Genomic DNA, 14,961 nt, shown 5'->3' with positions numbered 1-14,961 from the left:
GACAGTTTTCGTGTTTCGTTAGCTTGCAGGGCATTGAACCAGGCCTTATGAACATGTGAATGCAGCTTCTTATGCTGGTTCTGGGTGCAGTACATTGCTTTATACGACAAGGTTTTTGCCAATCATTTAAGTGTATGGTCGCATGTTTAGTATGGCTATTTTCACGAAGATTAAAGATGTCAAAGGATATAGTTCATAATGCTGTAGGTGCATTTTAGCCAAATTACAGTTGTCTAACACTTCAAATGAGTTTTTTTCAGTTTGACGTCTTTGCTCACTGTTCTTTCTCACTTTTTTGCTCACGTTTGCGCTCACGTTCTTGCTGCACTCATTTCCATGTTGTTGGTGAGTGAAAATGAGAAATTGTCATCATTTTACACAGATTGAAATCATCTGGGAAGTGATGCTATTTGCATTATTCTAGCATCATTTTGCAAATTACAATTAATGATGTTAATGAGAGAATACAAGAAAGAGTAATCACAGTAAATGTTTGTACATTTTCTTACCTAAAGAATGCTTTCAATGAATAAAAATAGCATGCACTTGCTTTTTGGATTTAGCATGACGAAATTGCCAAAGAGCCCCCCCATAAAAAGTACCATAAAATCCCGAGCAACCCCCCCCCCTCGCCCCATGGTGATGGATAATCTGATAAGATTTGGAGAAGGGCGCTTGTTCGGTCGCGGATCAAAATTCAAGATAGCGGTGGAAGAGCCGCTAAGAATAGGAATGCACACCCGTGCTTCTAATGAAATGCTTTATTGAATACCCATGCATTAACTGTTTTCATTCGCCCTCGTTGCACGAATAAAAACGGTAAATGAAAATGGCAGGAGGGGAGAAGGGGACGCATATTTTAAATCTCCCGGAAAAGGGAGGGGGGCGCTTGCTCAGGATTTTACGGTAGCCATTAATTCCCTTTTCAAACCGCAATATTTTTTTAACCACTGCAGGTAATAAAAAAAAATTAATTGGAGATTTGAAATCGACATGAATAACAGGCCAAAACAGTGAAGTTTAGTTTAGACTGAACCAAAAATTTAAACTATTTTAGAACCCTTAAGAAATCATATAATTTCTGACATTGGCCTTTAGGCCTAGACATGTCCTAGACAGACACAGACGTGGCTTGCCTTAAGCAGTGATGGAAACAGTAATATGCTTTAGCACTTCACTTGTCCCAAATTTTCCTTCTTATTGTTATGTACTTTTTTTTTCAGTGACATGTAATACATTACAAAGACAGTAACACAATGAATTCACTTCTTGTTTCAATGTTTCTAAGAGCAACACATAAGACCATGCAAGTAAACATTTAAGGTATAAGCTTGGGCAAGTTGGTGATTCATTCTCAGGTGCAGCGCAAGGAACACAGGACGCAGACGAGAAAACGAAACAACGCACTTTGTCCCATTTACTCATCCGCGTCCCGTGTTCTTTGCGCTGTACCTAAGAAGTAAATATCACATTAATTGGGACAAATTCGTATAATGAATTCAAGCCATCCTTGCACACAGGCACTCGACAAGACTAGCGCATGAGTGTGAATTTTCTTGCGTGATGAAGACCTCCACTACTGAAATAGCTTTGATTCAGGCTCCTGTGCGTTGTGACTAAAACTGCCTCGATGTGGACTCGATGCAGGGCTGAAAACCAAGTGTCAAATTGAGATGCGATGCACTTAATTCACACACCCCTGAAAGCAAGCATTGGTGAAAATAGTACTGCAGTGAACAAAACGCTGAGAAAAATATTGAAACAGATATGACACTGCTTCTCCTACAGCCACCTCCATAAAAGGAGTTTTGCTTTTCTGATCGCTCACTCTGATTTGGCCCCAGGACGGAAAAGATCCTTTTCCAGCTTGTGACTACCATCTGGCAGGTTGGAGGCTAGATTCTTCGTTTCAACAACGCTCGCAGGCTCTGATGGGCCCTCAGCACCGGCTGTTGGAGATGCTAGTGCCTTTCGTGATGGACTCACAGTGATATGAGAGCTGTTGCTCCTTGAGCTGTGGGCAGGTGACAATGCCGGATGTTCATCACCTACATGGACAAAGGCTAGAGTGGTCTAATGCAGTTACCAAGGGCAACGTCTACGCAACGTTGTGGCTGTTAAAGAAAGCTATGCTGGAAGAAAACACACTAATGAACTCGCAGCTCATTAAGCATACTTGAAAAGTTATGGCACTAATTGAAGTATCCCTTGAAACCGAAGTCCAGACTGAGAATATTAGTCTAACACAGAAATTAAATTTAGGTCAACACTGCAAAGAAATCCACGAATACCTGATGGAAATAGCTACTTTCAATGTGAATTTGCAATGGCAGTATGCTGCCACTGCACACACAGTCAGTAGATATAGAAGCACAAAGCATGTTCCTGATGTCATCAGGATAAGCGAAGGCACATGATTACGAATACAAGAAGCACTTCAATCATACAGGTGACATCACTGACAGCCATAGTGCATGCCATCAAAGTTTCAACCACCTTTTGCACTAACCTGAAGAACAACATGGGGCAGGTGATGAAGGCAGCGCACTTTCATGAGCAACTGCACTTGCAGCATCATTCCCTGCTGGCCTGAAAAAATAATGAGGCTTTAGTGTAAAGAACAAACAAGAGAGTCGACCTATCCTTGTAGAATACATAAATGATAATTTTCGCTCCAAATTTTACCAGTTAGTTCAAACAGCTGGTGCATCCCTACTAAGATCATTCACAAGCTTAAAGATAAAAAATCCATGAACACAAGGTGCTGCTGGAGCCAACGACACTCCATGTTCACGAAATTTTTATCAAGCTTCCATGTTCCCCTGAACTTTGCATTTTTTTGGATTCACAAGCTTAGGCGGCAGGCACGATGACTAACTCCTTCCATCCATAATACAGGAAAGCGTCGCTAATAAGGAAAATTGGATAATTTGGACTCCACAGCTCCCAGAAAGCATGTGCAACTTAATGGTGTCAAACTTCTATCCATTTGGATAAAGTTATATGCACATTGGTTAATAAGCACAATCAGTGGAGCTTGCCGAGTGTGAAGCACCACGCGTGTGCCACGCAGGAGGCAAAAATGGTGCTAGCGCCCTACCAAGATGAAGTGGTATTGCCCTGAAAACCACTGTCATCAGCAGAAACCATATGAATATGATGGAACGCCAGAATACCTTGTGCCTGCTAGCATTTATCACTGCTTATGACACCGCATTGGTCACGTGCCTTCAGAGCCTGCGACAGTGATCGCCCTTTGATCCACAACAGCTGCACAAAATGGTGGTTTTGTTTACCACACCAGCGCCCCCTCTATTCTTTTTTCAATGCCAGCCAGATGCGCTCGATCCGACTGTTCATCTTCTCCTAAAGTCCTTTCCTACTCTTCCTTGTTGGCTACCCTTCATGCCTGCTTTGCATTCTTGGGGAGAGTACCCTTTAGGTGGTGCCTCACGACAGAAGTCAGAGGAGGTAATTTTTTGTTCAGTTGTGTTTTTATCCGTGGAGCGGCATCTTGCATTGCTCATGATCACTACGTTGGCTGTCACACTGGCTCTCAAAGAGGCGCGATGTCTTGAGGTGGCATGTCTCCGTTCGTGGCGCTATGCACGCTATCCACGGGGACACGTCACTGTGACGCTACTGCATGGGAGGGCTTCAATACGTGCCACATGAGCGCTGTGCTGTGGAGGTGGTTTTGCCTTGAGCCACACAGGAAGGAGTATAAAGGAACAAATCTGGCAGATGCATGATATAGGAGAGGGATGGCGCATCTACCACAACAGCAGCGTTGCGCACTCAGATGCACGTGTGACACAAACAGCTGTACCCTTCAGGTGGTGCCGCACCCTGGTGTGCACTGGCATTGAAAAAAAAAAAAAATTGAAGAGGCATTGACCACATACATGTATTTGTTGTTTTTTCTTTCCTTGATACCCTTAATAATTCAACATTCAGTTAATTAGGAATTTTTGTTTTGTATCATGAAATCAGGATTATAGCAAGGTTTTAGTACATTAACCACATGTCATAAAATTTTAAAGAGCCACATTTCAAGAAACATCGATATTGCCACGCCCACTTCTTGTCTTGTTTTGATGTATTCGGGTTTGACCAGCAGGGACGGTTATCAACGCTCGACGCTGTGCGCGAAGTAGTGTTCTAGAAGCGTCGCGATTGTAGTAGATCGGTTTGTTAAGATTGCGCCCCGCACGCGAATGTTCCAGTTTTGTCTAGAGATAACGCCGCCACCAGCGATATTGCTGGAAAGTTCGATAGCGCCTGTATAAAAGCCGACGCGCTTGATCGCTTGTCAGTTGATCGACGGTCGACGCTCTGTTCGACGCTATCAGTGTGTTGCTGTATTTTGACCTTCAGTTTCCCGGCCACAAGTTCGGCCAAATAAACAGTTTCATCTCGGACGTGCTGACTGCTGTCTTCGTCGACGTCACGACCACGTGACATCGCCGACTATCTGGCAGGAGCGCAGTGGACCCCCCGAGGACCTTCCCAATCGCCGTCTCCAGGCCGCTACGCCTCTCCCCAACGCCGCCAGTATACAGGCCCATTCCGGGGCCGATCGCCTAGCCCGTATCCGGAAAACTAAGGGCAGCAACCGATGGAGGTGCGGTTGCTGTACGATGAAACATCGAAGATCCTCCGCCGCCGACGACGACGCCACGACGAAACCTTGAAGACCCGACGCGAACCAGACAGAGCCCTGACGATGAAGCCTCGCGGACGGAAGTAGACCTGACGACGCAACGTGGAAGCAGCGGAACAAACCGACGTAGCCGTGACCCGACGCCACGACCTAACTGCAACGCAAGACGACGGACTAGCGACCTCGACGTTCTGATCGACGGCCACAACGTCACCGCTCTCGTCGATACTGGAGCCGACTATTCCATCATCAGTGGGCCGTTCGCAGCAAAGTTGAAGAAAGTTCGGACTGCTTGGGAAGGCCCCGAGATCCGTACCGCTGGAGGCCATCTGATAACGCCGATTGGTGTCTGCACGGCGAGAGTCACTATCAACAACCGGACTTATCCTGCGAGCTTTGTAATCCTACAAAACTGCTCCAGGGATGTGATACTTGGAAAGGACTTCCTAAGTGGCCACGGCGCCGTCATCGACTTAAGAACCAAGTCGATAATCCTATCGTCGGAGAAAGCGACACCACCGGATACGAACCCATGTCAACATGCCCTCAACGTGCTCGAGGATCAAGTCACCATTCCTCCTAGATCCAGCATCATAATTCCCGTCGGCACCGAAACGGCTGAATGCATCGAAGGTGTCATCGAGAGCGATCAGGGTTTGCTGCTAGACCGTGACATTTGCGTCGCAAGAGGCATTGCTCGGCTGTATGAAGGGAAAGGAAGCGTGATGCTAACGAATTTCAGCCAGGAATACAGACACCTGAGCAGGGGCACGACGATTGCATACATCGAAAAAATCTTGGCCGTCAGCGATGCGTTTGCCTTTTCAGATTCTGACGAAGCTACGACGACGATCCCTGAGCCACCCTTCGACGTAAACCCAAGACTTCCCGCTCACCAACAGCAACAGCTTCGACGCCTTCTGCAGGAATACAGGGACTGTTTCTCGTCGTCGTCGCGGGTCCGACAAACGCCCCTTGCTAGGCACCGCATCATAACAGAAGAAAATGCTCGACCACTCCGTCAGAGTCCCTACCGGGTTTCGACGCGGGAACGGGAGGCCGTTAAGAAACAAGTCGATGAAATGCTACGCGACGACATCATCCAGCCGTCCAACAGCCCGTGGGCGTCTCCCGTGGTGTTAGTGAAGAAGAAGGATGGGACCCTACGTTTCTGCGTCGATTATCGTCGCCTCAACAAAATCACAAAGAAGGACGTATACCCTCTCCCACGGATAGACGACACCCTGGATCGACTCCACAACGCGAATTACTTTTCGTCGATCGACCTCAAGACCAGCTACTGGCAAATTGAAGTCGACGAGAGAGACCGAGAAAAGACCGCCTTTATAACGCCGGACGGCCTGTTCGAGTTCAAGGTCATGCCCTTCGGTCTTTGCTCGGCACCTGCGACTTTCCAACGAGTCATGGATACTGTATTAGCTGGCTTGAAGTGGCAGACTTGCCTTGTTTACTTGGACGACGTCGTTGTGTATTCCTCGAACTTCGACGAACACCTCCAGCGACTTCAATCCGTACTTCAAGCAATCAAGAACTCCGGACTCACCCTGAAGCCAGAAAAGTGCCGCTTCGCGTACGAGGAGCTCTTGTTTCTGGGTCACGTGATCAGCAAGACTGGAGTGCTCCCAGACCCGCAGAAAAACAGCTGCCATCGCCGCTTTCCCGCCACCCACCGACAAGAAGGCCGTGCGCCGATTTATCGGCTTGTGCGCCTATTACAGACGCTTTGTCAAAGACTTTTCACGGATCGCCGAGCCACTAACGCAGCTCACGAAGACCGACGTCGAATTCAGGTGGCAAACAGCGCAAGTCGAAGCATTTCATGAACTGAAACGACGCCTGCAGACACCTCCGATACTTGCGCATTTCGACGAATACGCCGATACGGAGATTCACACCGATGCAAGCAGCATAGGACTCGGCGCCGTCCTTGTGCAGCGGGCGGGCGGACTGGAAAGGGTTATCAGTTATGCAAGCCGGTCGCTGTCTAAAGCAGAGGTCAACTATTCCACAACAGAAAAGGAGTGCCTCACCATCATCTGGGCTACGTCAAAGTTTCGCCCCTATCTCTACGGCAGGCCCTTCAAAGTGGTGAGCGACCATCACGCCTTGTGTTGGCTAGCTAACTTGAAGGACCCTTCAGGTCGCCTCGCACGGTGGAGCCTGAGACTTCAAGAATTTGACACTACTGTCGTGTACAAGTCCGGAAGGAAACACTCCGACGCCGACTGCTTGTCTCGTGCCCCCGTCGACCCACCAACGCCCGACGACCAGGATGATGACAGCTTCTTGGGAGCCATAAGTACCGAAGACTTCGCCGAACGACAGCGAGCCGACCCTGAACTGAAGGGTCTAGTGGAATACCTGGAGGGCAGGACCATCGTTGTCCCAAAAGTATTCAGGCGAGGATTGGCATCATTTTCTTTGAAAAACAACGTCCTCGTAAAGAAGAACTTCTCTCCGGCCCGAGCCAGCTACCTTATCGTTGTACCTTCGGGACTGCGACCAGAAATTTTGCATGCCCTGCACGACGACCCGATGGCTGGACACCTCGGACTTTCCCGAACGCTCGCACGAGTACACGAAAAGTACTACTGGCCGCACCTTGCCGCCGACGTCACTCGCTACGTAAGGACGTGCCGAGACTGTCAGCGACGGAAGACACCGCCCACAAGACCAGCAGGCTTCCTTCAGCCGATCGAGCCTCCTCGGCGACCATTCCAGCAGATCGGGATGGACCTCCTGGGGCCATTCCCAACGTCGACTTGCGGAAATAAATGGATCGTCGTGGCTACCGACTACCTCACCCGCTACGCCGAAACAAAAGCCCTGCCCAAGGCAGTGCCGCTGAGGTAGCCAAGTTCTTCGTTGAGAGCATCGTCCTTCGACAGCGGCCCCAGAGGTTCTCATCACCGACAGAGGTACGGCGTTCACGGCTGACCTAACTCAGGCGATCTTGGAATACAGCCCACACAAGCATCGCCGCACCACCGCGTACCACCCACAGACCAACGGCCTCACCGAGCGTCTAAATAAGACCATCGCCGACATGCTGGCCATGTACGTCGACGCCGAACACAAGACGTGGGACGCCATCCTTCCGTATGTGACCTTCGCGTACAACACGGCCGTACAGGAAACGACGCAGATGACGCCATACAAGTTGGTCTACGGACGGAGCCCGGCAACGACGCTCGACGCCATGCTACCAAACGTGACCGACGAGGAAAACATCGACGTGACCACCTACCTACAGCGCGCCGAAGAAGCACGACAGCTCGCCCGCCTACGGATAAAGAACCAGCAGACGACTGACAGCCGCCGCTACAACCTTCGACGACGCCACATGGAATACCAACCCGGTGACCGTGTATGGGTATGAACGCCAATACGCTGACGAGGACTTAGTGAGAAGCTTCTTCGACGATACTTCGGACCGTACAGGGTACTTCGACGCCTCGGCGCACTCGACTATGAGGTTGCCCCTGACGGCATTACGAACTCTCAGCGGCGCCGTGCGCGACTGAAGTCGTCCATGTCGTGCGCCTTAAGCCGTTTTTTGCGCGTTAGCGAGCCTGGGGACTCTATTTTTTCCTTCGTTATTGTAATTTATTTGTGTATGCACTTGTTTTGTTTTTTTTCTCTTCTATGTTCTTTCATAAGCATCGGGACAATGCTTTTTCAGAGGGGGGCAATGCCACGCCCACTTCTTGTCTTGTTTTGATGTATTCAGGTTTGACCGGCAGGGACGGTTATCAATGCTCGACGCTGTGCGCGAAGTAGTGTTCTAGAAGCGTCGCGATTGTAGTAGATCTGTTTTGTTAAGATTGCGCCTCGCACGCGAATGTTCCAGTTTTGTCTAGAGATAACGCCGCCACCAGCGATATTGCTGGAAAGTTCGATAGCGCCTGTATAAAAGCCGACGCGCTTGATCGCTTGTCAGTTGATCGACGGTCGCCGCTCTGTTCGACGCTATCAGTGTGTTGCTGTATTTTGACCTTCAGTTTCCCGGCCACAAGTTCGGCCAAATAAACAGTTTCATCTCGGACGTGCTGACTGCTGTCTTCGTCGACGTCACGACCACGTGACAATATCTAGTATCAAAAAGCATTTGTCTTATTATCTCTGTAAATTTTGTAGTTCTCAATTTGTGAGGGGCATATTCTTAACATGGCGGCAGATTTGATGAGATTCAAGTGTTGTTTTTTCACCTTTTCATTCACATGCAAGGTGTTAATTTTGTCCAAAAGATGCGACAAAAAGAAAATGGCGAGTTCTGAGTCGCATGAGCAAGCCCAGATGCTCCAGTACACAAGCCTTTCTGCACTTAAATTTAGCTTATTATTCAGCTGCTGTGGTCTAAATCTCACTGTAAAGCTTATTGCAATCAGTTATTTTTTTTTTCTCAGTACTGCAACACTTTTGAAATCTGTATGGATCTCCTTGGGGCTTTGTGGTACAAAATGGGTGGGTGTCAATTACCCTTTCTTAACTTGTGAACATTCACAAACTGAACATATTTGTGAGTGAAACTGCAAAACCTGAAGATCCAATCAAATCAGTCCTGTAATGAATAAAAATTACACATTTTGTAAGCACAACGTGAAAAAAACTGTTGCTTTGTCACGCTTACAGAGTCCACATGCCATACCGCTGATTTCAGGTGCTTGCTTGTAGCTTTCAAATCATAAAAGTACATTTTAGAAGCCCATTTCTGAAACAGCCTTTATATCTTTCCTGTCGCTAAAAAAATGCCAGCAGCCATTAAAGACAAAATCTTGCTGCTTTGAATTTGAAGCAGTCTCATAGCGCAGGATGTTAACATGAATTCTAGAAGTCTTATTCGATTGAAGGGCATTAAGACATTCTTAAAGCAGGTGCTAAAATGCGTTCTATTAATAAACAACTAGAAATGAAAGCAGTGAAAAAGGTGCATGTTTTTCAACTCACTCAGAATCACAGCCACGCTCAAAGCGACGCTGGTCTTCAATCATCTGCATTCTCGACAGCTCTAATGCAATCATCAGATCCATTGAGAAGTCAACCTCATTACGTACTTGATGAAGTTCTGCAAACACATCAAAATATGGGCCCATTATATCTACAAGGAAGTTAGAAGGGGAGATAATTTAAGGTGACCAGATTACTCAAGCTGCAAAGTGGTCCAGTGAAAAGTTTAGCAGCACAGTCGCATAGGTTAAGGCTGGAGCTGGTGCCAAACTGACAGTGCACAAAAACTAACATGAGTGAAAATGCTTCATGTTTGGTGAATGGTTTCGTTTGCTCCTCTCACACAGCACCACTAGGACAGGACAATGCTTTGACTATAACCAACTGTGCATCCATGAATCTACAAAATCCGGATTTGCTCCAACAACTGCATACGTTTTCCTTCTGTACTTTCAGGTCCCACTGCTTTAAGGGGAGACGTGGGTCTTGAAAAGTGTGTTTTTAATAGTTGGGTGAACGGAATGAAATTTAATGCACTTACACTCAAACCTCATTATAACAAAATCACCTCTGCCACGAAAATAACTTCGTTATATCCAAAAATTCGTTATAAACGTTTATTTGTAGCACGGTATCTATGACAAGACTTATTCTTCATTTACTTCGTTATAACCGGTAATTCGTTACATCTGGGTTCGTTATATCGAAGTTTGAGTGTATTGAGTTGTTTCTGCAGATTCCAAATCTGAGTAGATTTTTAATAGCTGCATTAGAACAAAAGACATGCTAGTTCTACGTTTTCTAGCACAATTCTTACGGGGATTTTTGGCAACTTCGTTTCGTCAAACACAAAAGAAAAGTATGCGGCAGGATTGCCAGCAAGCTGATCTAGCCAATGATGCTGTTTATTTTCTTATAATGTTGTTTACCAAATGATAATTCTCGATAATCATAGTGTGTATGAAGCAAAAATTTTTCACTCATATTTGCATCTGTTTATTTGCATTCGAAGTTCGATGAAAACAATCAAATTAGCATCATCGGCTAGACGAGCTCTCTGGCAATCTTGCCACATATTTTGTATTTGTGTTTGACAAAGCAAAGTTGCCAAAAAGTACCGTAAGAAATATGCTCTCAGAAAGTGCATATCTTTTGTTATAATGCAGATAATAAAAATCTACTTGAAGCTATGGAATGTGCAGAAAAAACTGAATAAGTGTACTGAATTTGATTCAGTTAGCCCAACTAATAAAAAAATTTTTTTCAAGACCCACGTCTCCCCTTAATAATTTACTGTAATGTGCTGATAGATGCAAGACTTAAAATAATGTGGCAGATTTCTTTAAAGTTCGAAACAAATTTACAGCAAAACAGTGCTGATGAGATTAGAATGGGAGAATACGCATTTGGGAAACAACACCATCACGTCAAGGCAATCTTGTAGTGCCAATGCATATGTAGAATGGCCATAACGCGGTGGCTAGAACGCTGCTCAAAGATATGAGTGCTGTTTTCTCAAGATAGTGTCGTTATGTAGTCTTCTGCATACATAGCATGTTATCACTGCAAAATAATTGCAATTCTCTATGCTTTAAGCTTGCAGAAAAGGGGTCCAACTCAACACCTCACTCCTAGAGTCCAGCCCGACTATAACGAACCCGTTTATATCAAATTATCCTGTATATCGAACAATTTCTAAACACGGTAAATTTACATTGAGAATATATAGCAAAAGTTACTGTTACATCTAATGAAAATAGCAACGACAACTGATATATCAAATTCCATGTGACTCAAAAGCGACCCAGCAAGTTGGCTTTCCCTCGCGGTGGCGGGGAAAACTGCCGGCGCCACCCTAGAAAAAGTGGTTTAGACCCGGCTGTGCACGAGCGAACACCCACCTGCAAAAAATTACCCTGGCCTGCTCACAGTGCTTACAGCCAATCAGAGGCCGTCGTGCTTTCTCTGAGGCGCGGAGGCGCTACTAGTGAGCTCCATTTTTTCTTTCTTTATGCTTGCGTGCCTGCTGCTGCCTCTTTTCCTTGAGTCCTCATTCAGCGTGGTCTGTGCTGGTGGTGTTGCCTGTTGGCGCTCTGTGAACTTTGTTGGCGCACTGACGTCATGGCTTGTGCAAGGAGGCAGAATTTGCCGTTCGCCACGAAACATGAAATCATAAATTGAGTCGAGCGCGGTGAGAAGAAGTCCGACGTCACCGCCGCATACGGATCGACATTCGATAAGTTCGTCAGTGCGGACGATGATGTCGCCATCATGGGCCAGCTATAAGATGAGGACTACGTTGCAGACGTCGTGCCGACCTCGAGCCAAAGCAACAGCAATAAGGAAATTGACGATGGCCCGTTGCCTACATCCTCCGAAGTGATTAGTGCACTTGCGTTGGTCCGGTGCTATTGTGTGAATATGGAAGGCTGCTCCGACTCGTTGGACAACGCAGAGGCGTGCGTACTGTCGCAGGCAGAGAAGTCGTTGAAACAGAAGAAAATCCAGGACTACAGTAGAACCCCGCTGTTACGTTCCTTTCTGATGCGTTTTCCCGGCTGTTACGTCGTTTTCCGCCGGTCCTGGCACAGCTCCCATAGGGTACAATGTATTGGGAACCCCGCTGTTACGTCGTAACTGTGGAACCATTCCTGTATGATATGTCGCGAAATGCGCTCCGAGCCGACTGAGTGAGCGGCCATGGTGACTTTTCACGCAGCTTGGCCTGGTTTGACCGTAACATTAGCCGCACGAGAGGCGCAAGCGACAGATACTTTCGGTTAGTACAAACAAAAGCACAGCCTTCGAGATCCATATTGCAAAGATGGTGTCTATGACGTACCGTATTTACTCGAATCTAACGCGCACCTTTTTTCCGGAAAAACGAGTCCAAGAATCGCATGCGCGTTAGAATTGAGTACCGCGAAAAAAAAAAACTCGGTTATCGTATTGCCATCGACATTTCAAAATGGCCGCCTCCTACGCGCCTTGGCCATTTCTGCCATTTTTTCAGTTCGTACGTGTGCCGAGGAGATTGTCATCCTGTTCTGCGTTCGCATCGACGGCATGGAAGTGCCGACTCCAAATACTAGACGAGTGTACCACGATGCCGCATTTAAAAGAATAGTTATTACATGTGCAGAGAGACGGACGGAAATCAGGCCGCATCACGGTCGTTTGGATATAGTTCGGAGTTCCCGACACGTGCGCGCGAGACTGACGCAAATAGAAGCAGAAGATTTTTTTTACAGCAAAGCTTCACGAAAAGGTTTCAGTGGACCAAAGCAGGGCCGGTTTCCCGAAATCGAAGTGTTGACAGCGACAAGGAGTTGTCCGACAGCGACGTGGACTGATCCATTATGCGACTCGTATCGCCGCCGTAGTGGTGAAAGTTTTAGCGGCAAGGCCCGCTTTTTGACTTTGTGTTTTACTTTTTTGAAACTTCAGTTCTTTAAAATCCAAATACTTATTCTTCTGAATGTGCGAAGTTTGACTCCTACGGACTTTTTTTGTTATTTTCTCTCACGAAAAATGGGTGCGCGTTACAATCAATGTATTACTTTTTTTTTGGTCGCGGAAAACGGGTGCGCGTTACAATCGAGGGCGCGGTAGAATCGAGTAAATACGGTAAGTTGATTGGTATATACTGTTGAAACCCGCAATAACGAAATCGGCAGGGAAAGCACAAAATTTCGCTCTTGCGGGAATTTCGTTGGCGCGAGAATGCGGCAGAAAAGACATGGAATTTACAAAAAAAAAACACATTTTATTTCCAAAAGTCAGTGTGTTTGCTTTGATGGGCCTTACCATGCAACAGTTTCATGCCTCTCGATCGGGAATCTCGTTTGCCACGGCACAAAGTTCGCCCCATGCACTGGTCAGTGACGGCGGCACCTCACTGTCACCAGTACCGTCATCAAGTGTGCCTACAGGCGAACCTTCTTCCGGCTCCGCTGGATCAGCGCGGACCAGCGCAGAATCGTGGACAGCGAGCTGCACGCAACGCCGAATTCTTCGGCGAGGTCCATTTCTTTCCTGCCCTTCTCCACCTCACTGATGATTGCAGCCTTATCTTCCAGCGTGATGAACTTCTGCTTTTTTGTTGGAAGCGGCATCTTCGCAGGCAGCGAAATCGAACGAAGCAACCGCAACACACAGTTCACGTTCCACCAAGCGACCAAGCAAACGCTCCACATATGGCTCCACACACGTGACCATGTGCGCGAAGCCAACAAAGCCAAGCACAGAGCTAAGCCAACGAACGAAACTCCATGAGGAATGTGGATTTGGCTACGTAGTCCGCGGTAACGAGCAGGTGTTTCAGCAAGCCATCATCATCATTGTCGCCAGCTTTATGTTTTTTTTTGTGAACAATGATGGCGGCTGCTTAACAAGTGCGCTGTAGCGGTATTTTTGCACTAAATAAGTGTAGCATGAATGCATTTCAGCAGTTTTCGAATTTAGTTAATGTTGCGAGAGCAGATTATTTGCGCACTCGTGTTTCAAAAATTTCGTTAATTAGGGACTGCGGTATGAATGTCTTTCGCAGTCGCGAGTTACGAAATGCATTGGCTCCTATGGGCGTTCGCCGGTGCTTCGAAAATATTTCGTTGCGGTGAGAATTTCGTTCACTCGGGATTTCGTTATCGCGGGTTTCGACTGTACGCACAGAGTCTCACGTCTTTCTTAATGATGTAATGGGCAAACTTTCACGGGAGGGTTACGCTTTTACTGATGATCTCCCCCTCTCGAGCTTCGCCCACTTATCATCATTCATTCCATGGATATGGCGTGATTTTTTTTCGTTTTTCCTGTTTTTCGGCTCTTGCGTTTCCAGTCTCTTACGTTCATTTCCTACGGTGCCTTCAAAAACGTATCAGCGGGGTTTTACTGTATTTTGTTCCAAAGTAGGGCACGCAAGTAAGCCACCATATTAATAAAGTACTTTTCTTATTGGTATGTGCCTTTGTGTCATCAAATCCTATAGCGGGCCTATATCGAATTATGCCATATATCGAACTAATAAACGTTTTTTGTTGAGTTCGATATACCCGGGTTCGACTTAGTGGCAGATATCTATGGCATATGCCAAGTTCAAATGTTGAACATACAAACAATAAAGAACAAATGCTGGTAATAATGTGAACAGACACCTACAAATAACCAGCAAATTAAGGTTATAATGCTTTTCCTCACCTAGAAGTCACTGACTCAATTGAAACAGCTTTATCGTGAAGGCCGTGGGGGGTTTAAACAATAAAATAACAGCCACGACAAGCACCGTTCCCCAAGGCCCCACAAGAAAAGCACTCATTAATCAGCGAAGAAAA

The 14,961-nt window shown here is 46.7% G+C and overlaps 1 protein-coding gene across 1 annotated transcript in view; it reads right to left on the bottom strand.

The window, feature by feature from the left end:
- Window positions 1–1,807: 1,807 nt before the first annotated feature.
- The window catches only part of LOC119387263 (ankyrin repeat and IBR domain-containing protein 1), a 66,252-nt gene continuing 53,098 nt past the window's right edge, over window positions 1,808–14,961 (bottom strand). The window contains exons 19-21 of the mRNA XM_037654598.2: window positions 9,632–9,749; window positions 2,510–2,589; window positions 1,808–2,048 (exon numbers count right to left, since the gene is read on the bottom strand). Coding sequence (XP_037510526.1) covers window positions 1,825–2,048; window positions 2,510–2,589; window positions 9,632–9,749 — 422 coding nt within the window. The 3' untranslated portion in view covers window positions 1,808–1,824. The remainder of the gene's footprint in view (window positions 2,049–2,509; window positions 2,590–9,631; window positions 9,750–14,961) is intronic.

Source organism: Rhipicephalus sanguineus, chromosome 3 (genome assembly GCF_013339695.2).
Source record: "Rhipicephalus sanguineus isolate Rsan-2018 chromosome 3, BIME_Rsan_1.4, whole genome shotgun sequence".
NCBI classification, from domain to species: Eukaryota; Metazoa; Arthropoda; class Arachnida; order Ixodida; family Ixodidae; genus Rhipicephalus; species Rhipicephalus sanguineus.
The sequence above is the reverse complement of the archived record's forward strand: the minus strand, read 5'-3'. Positions and strand labels throughout refer to the sequence as shown.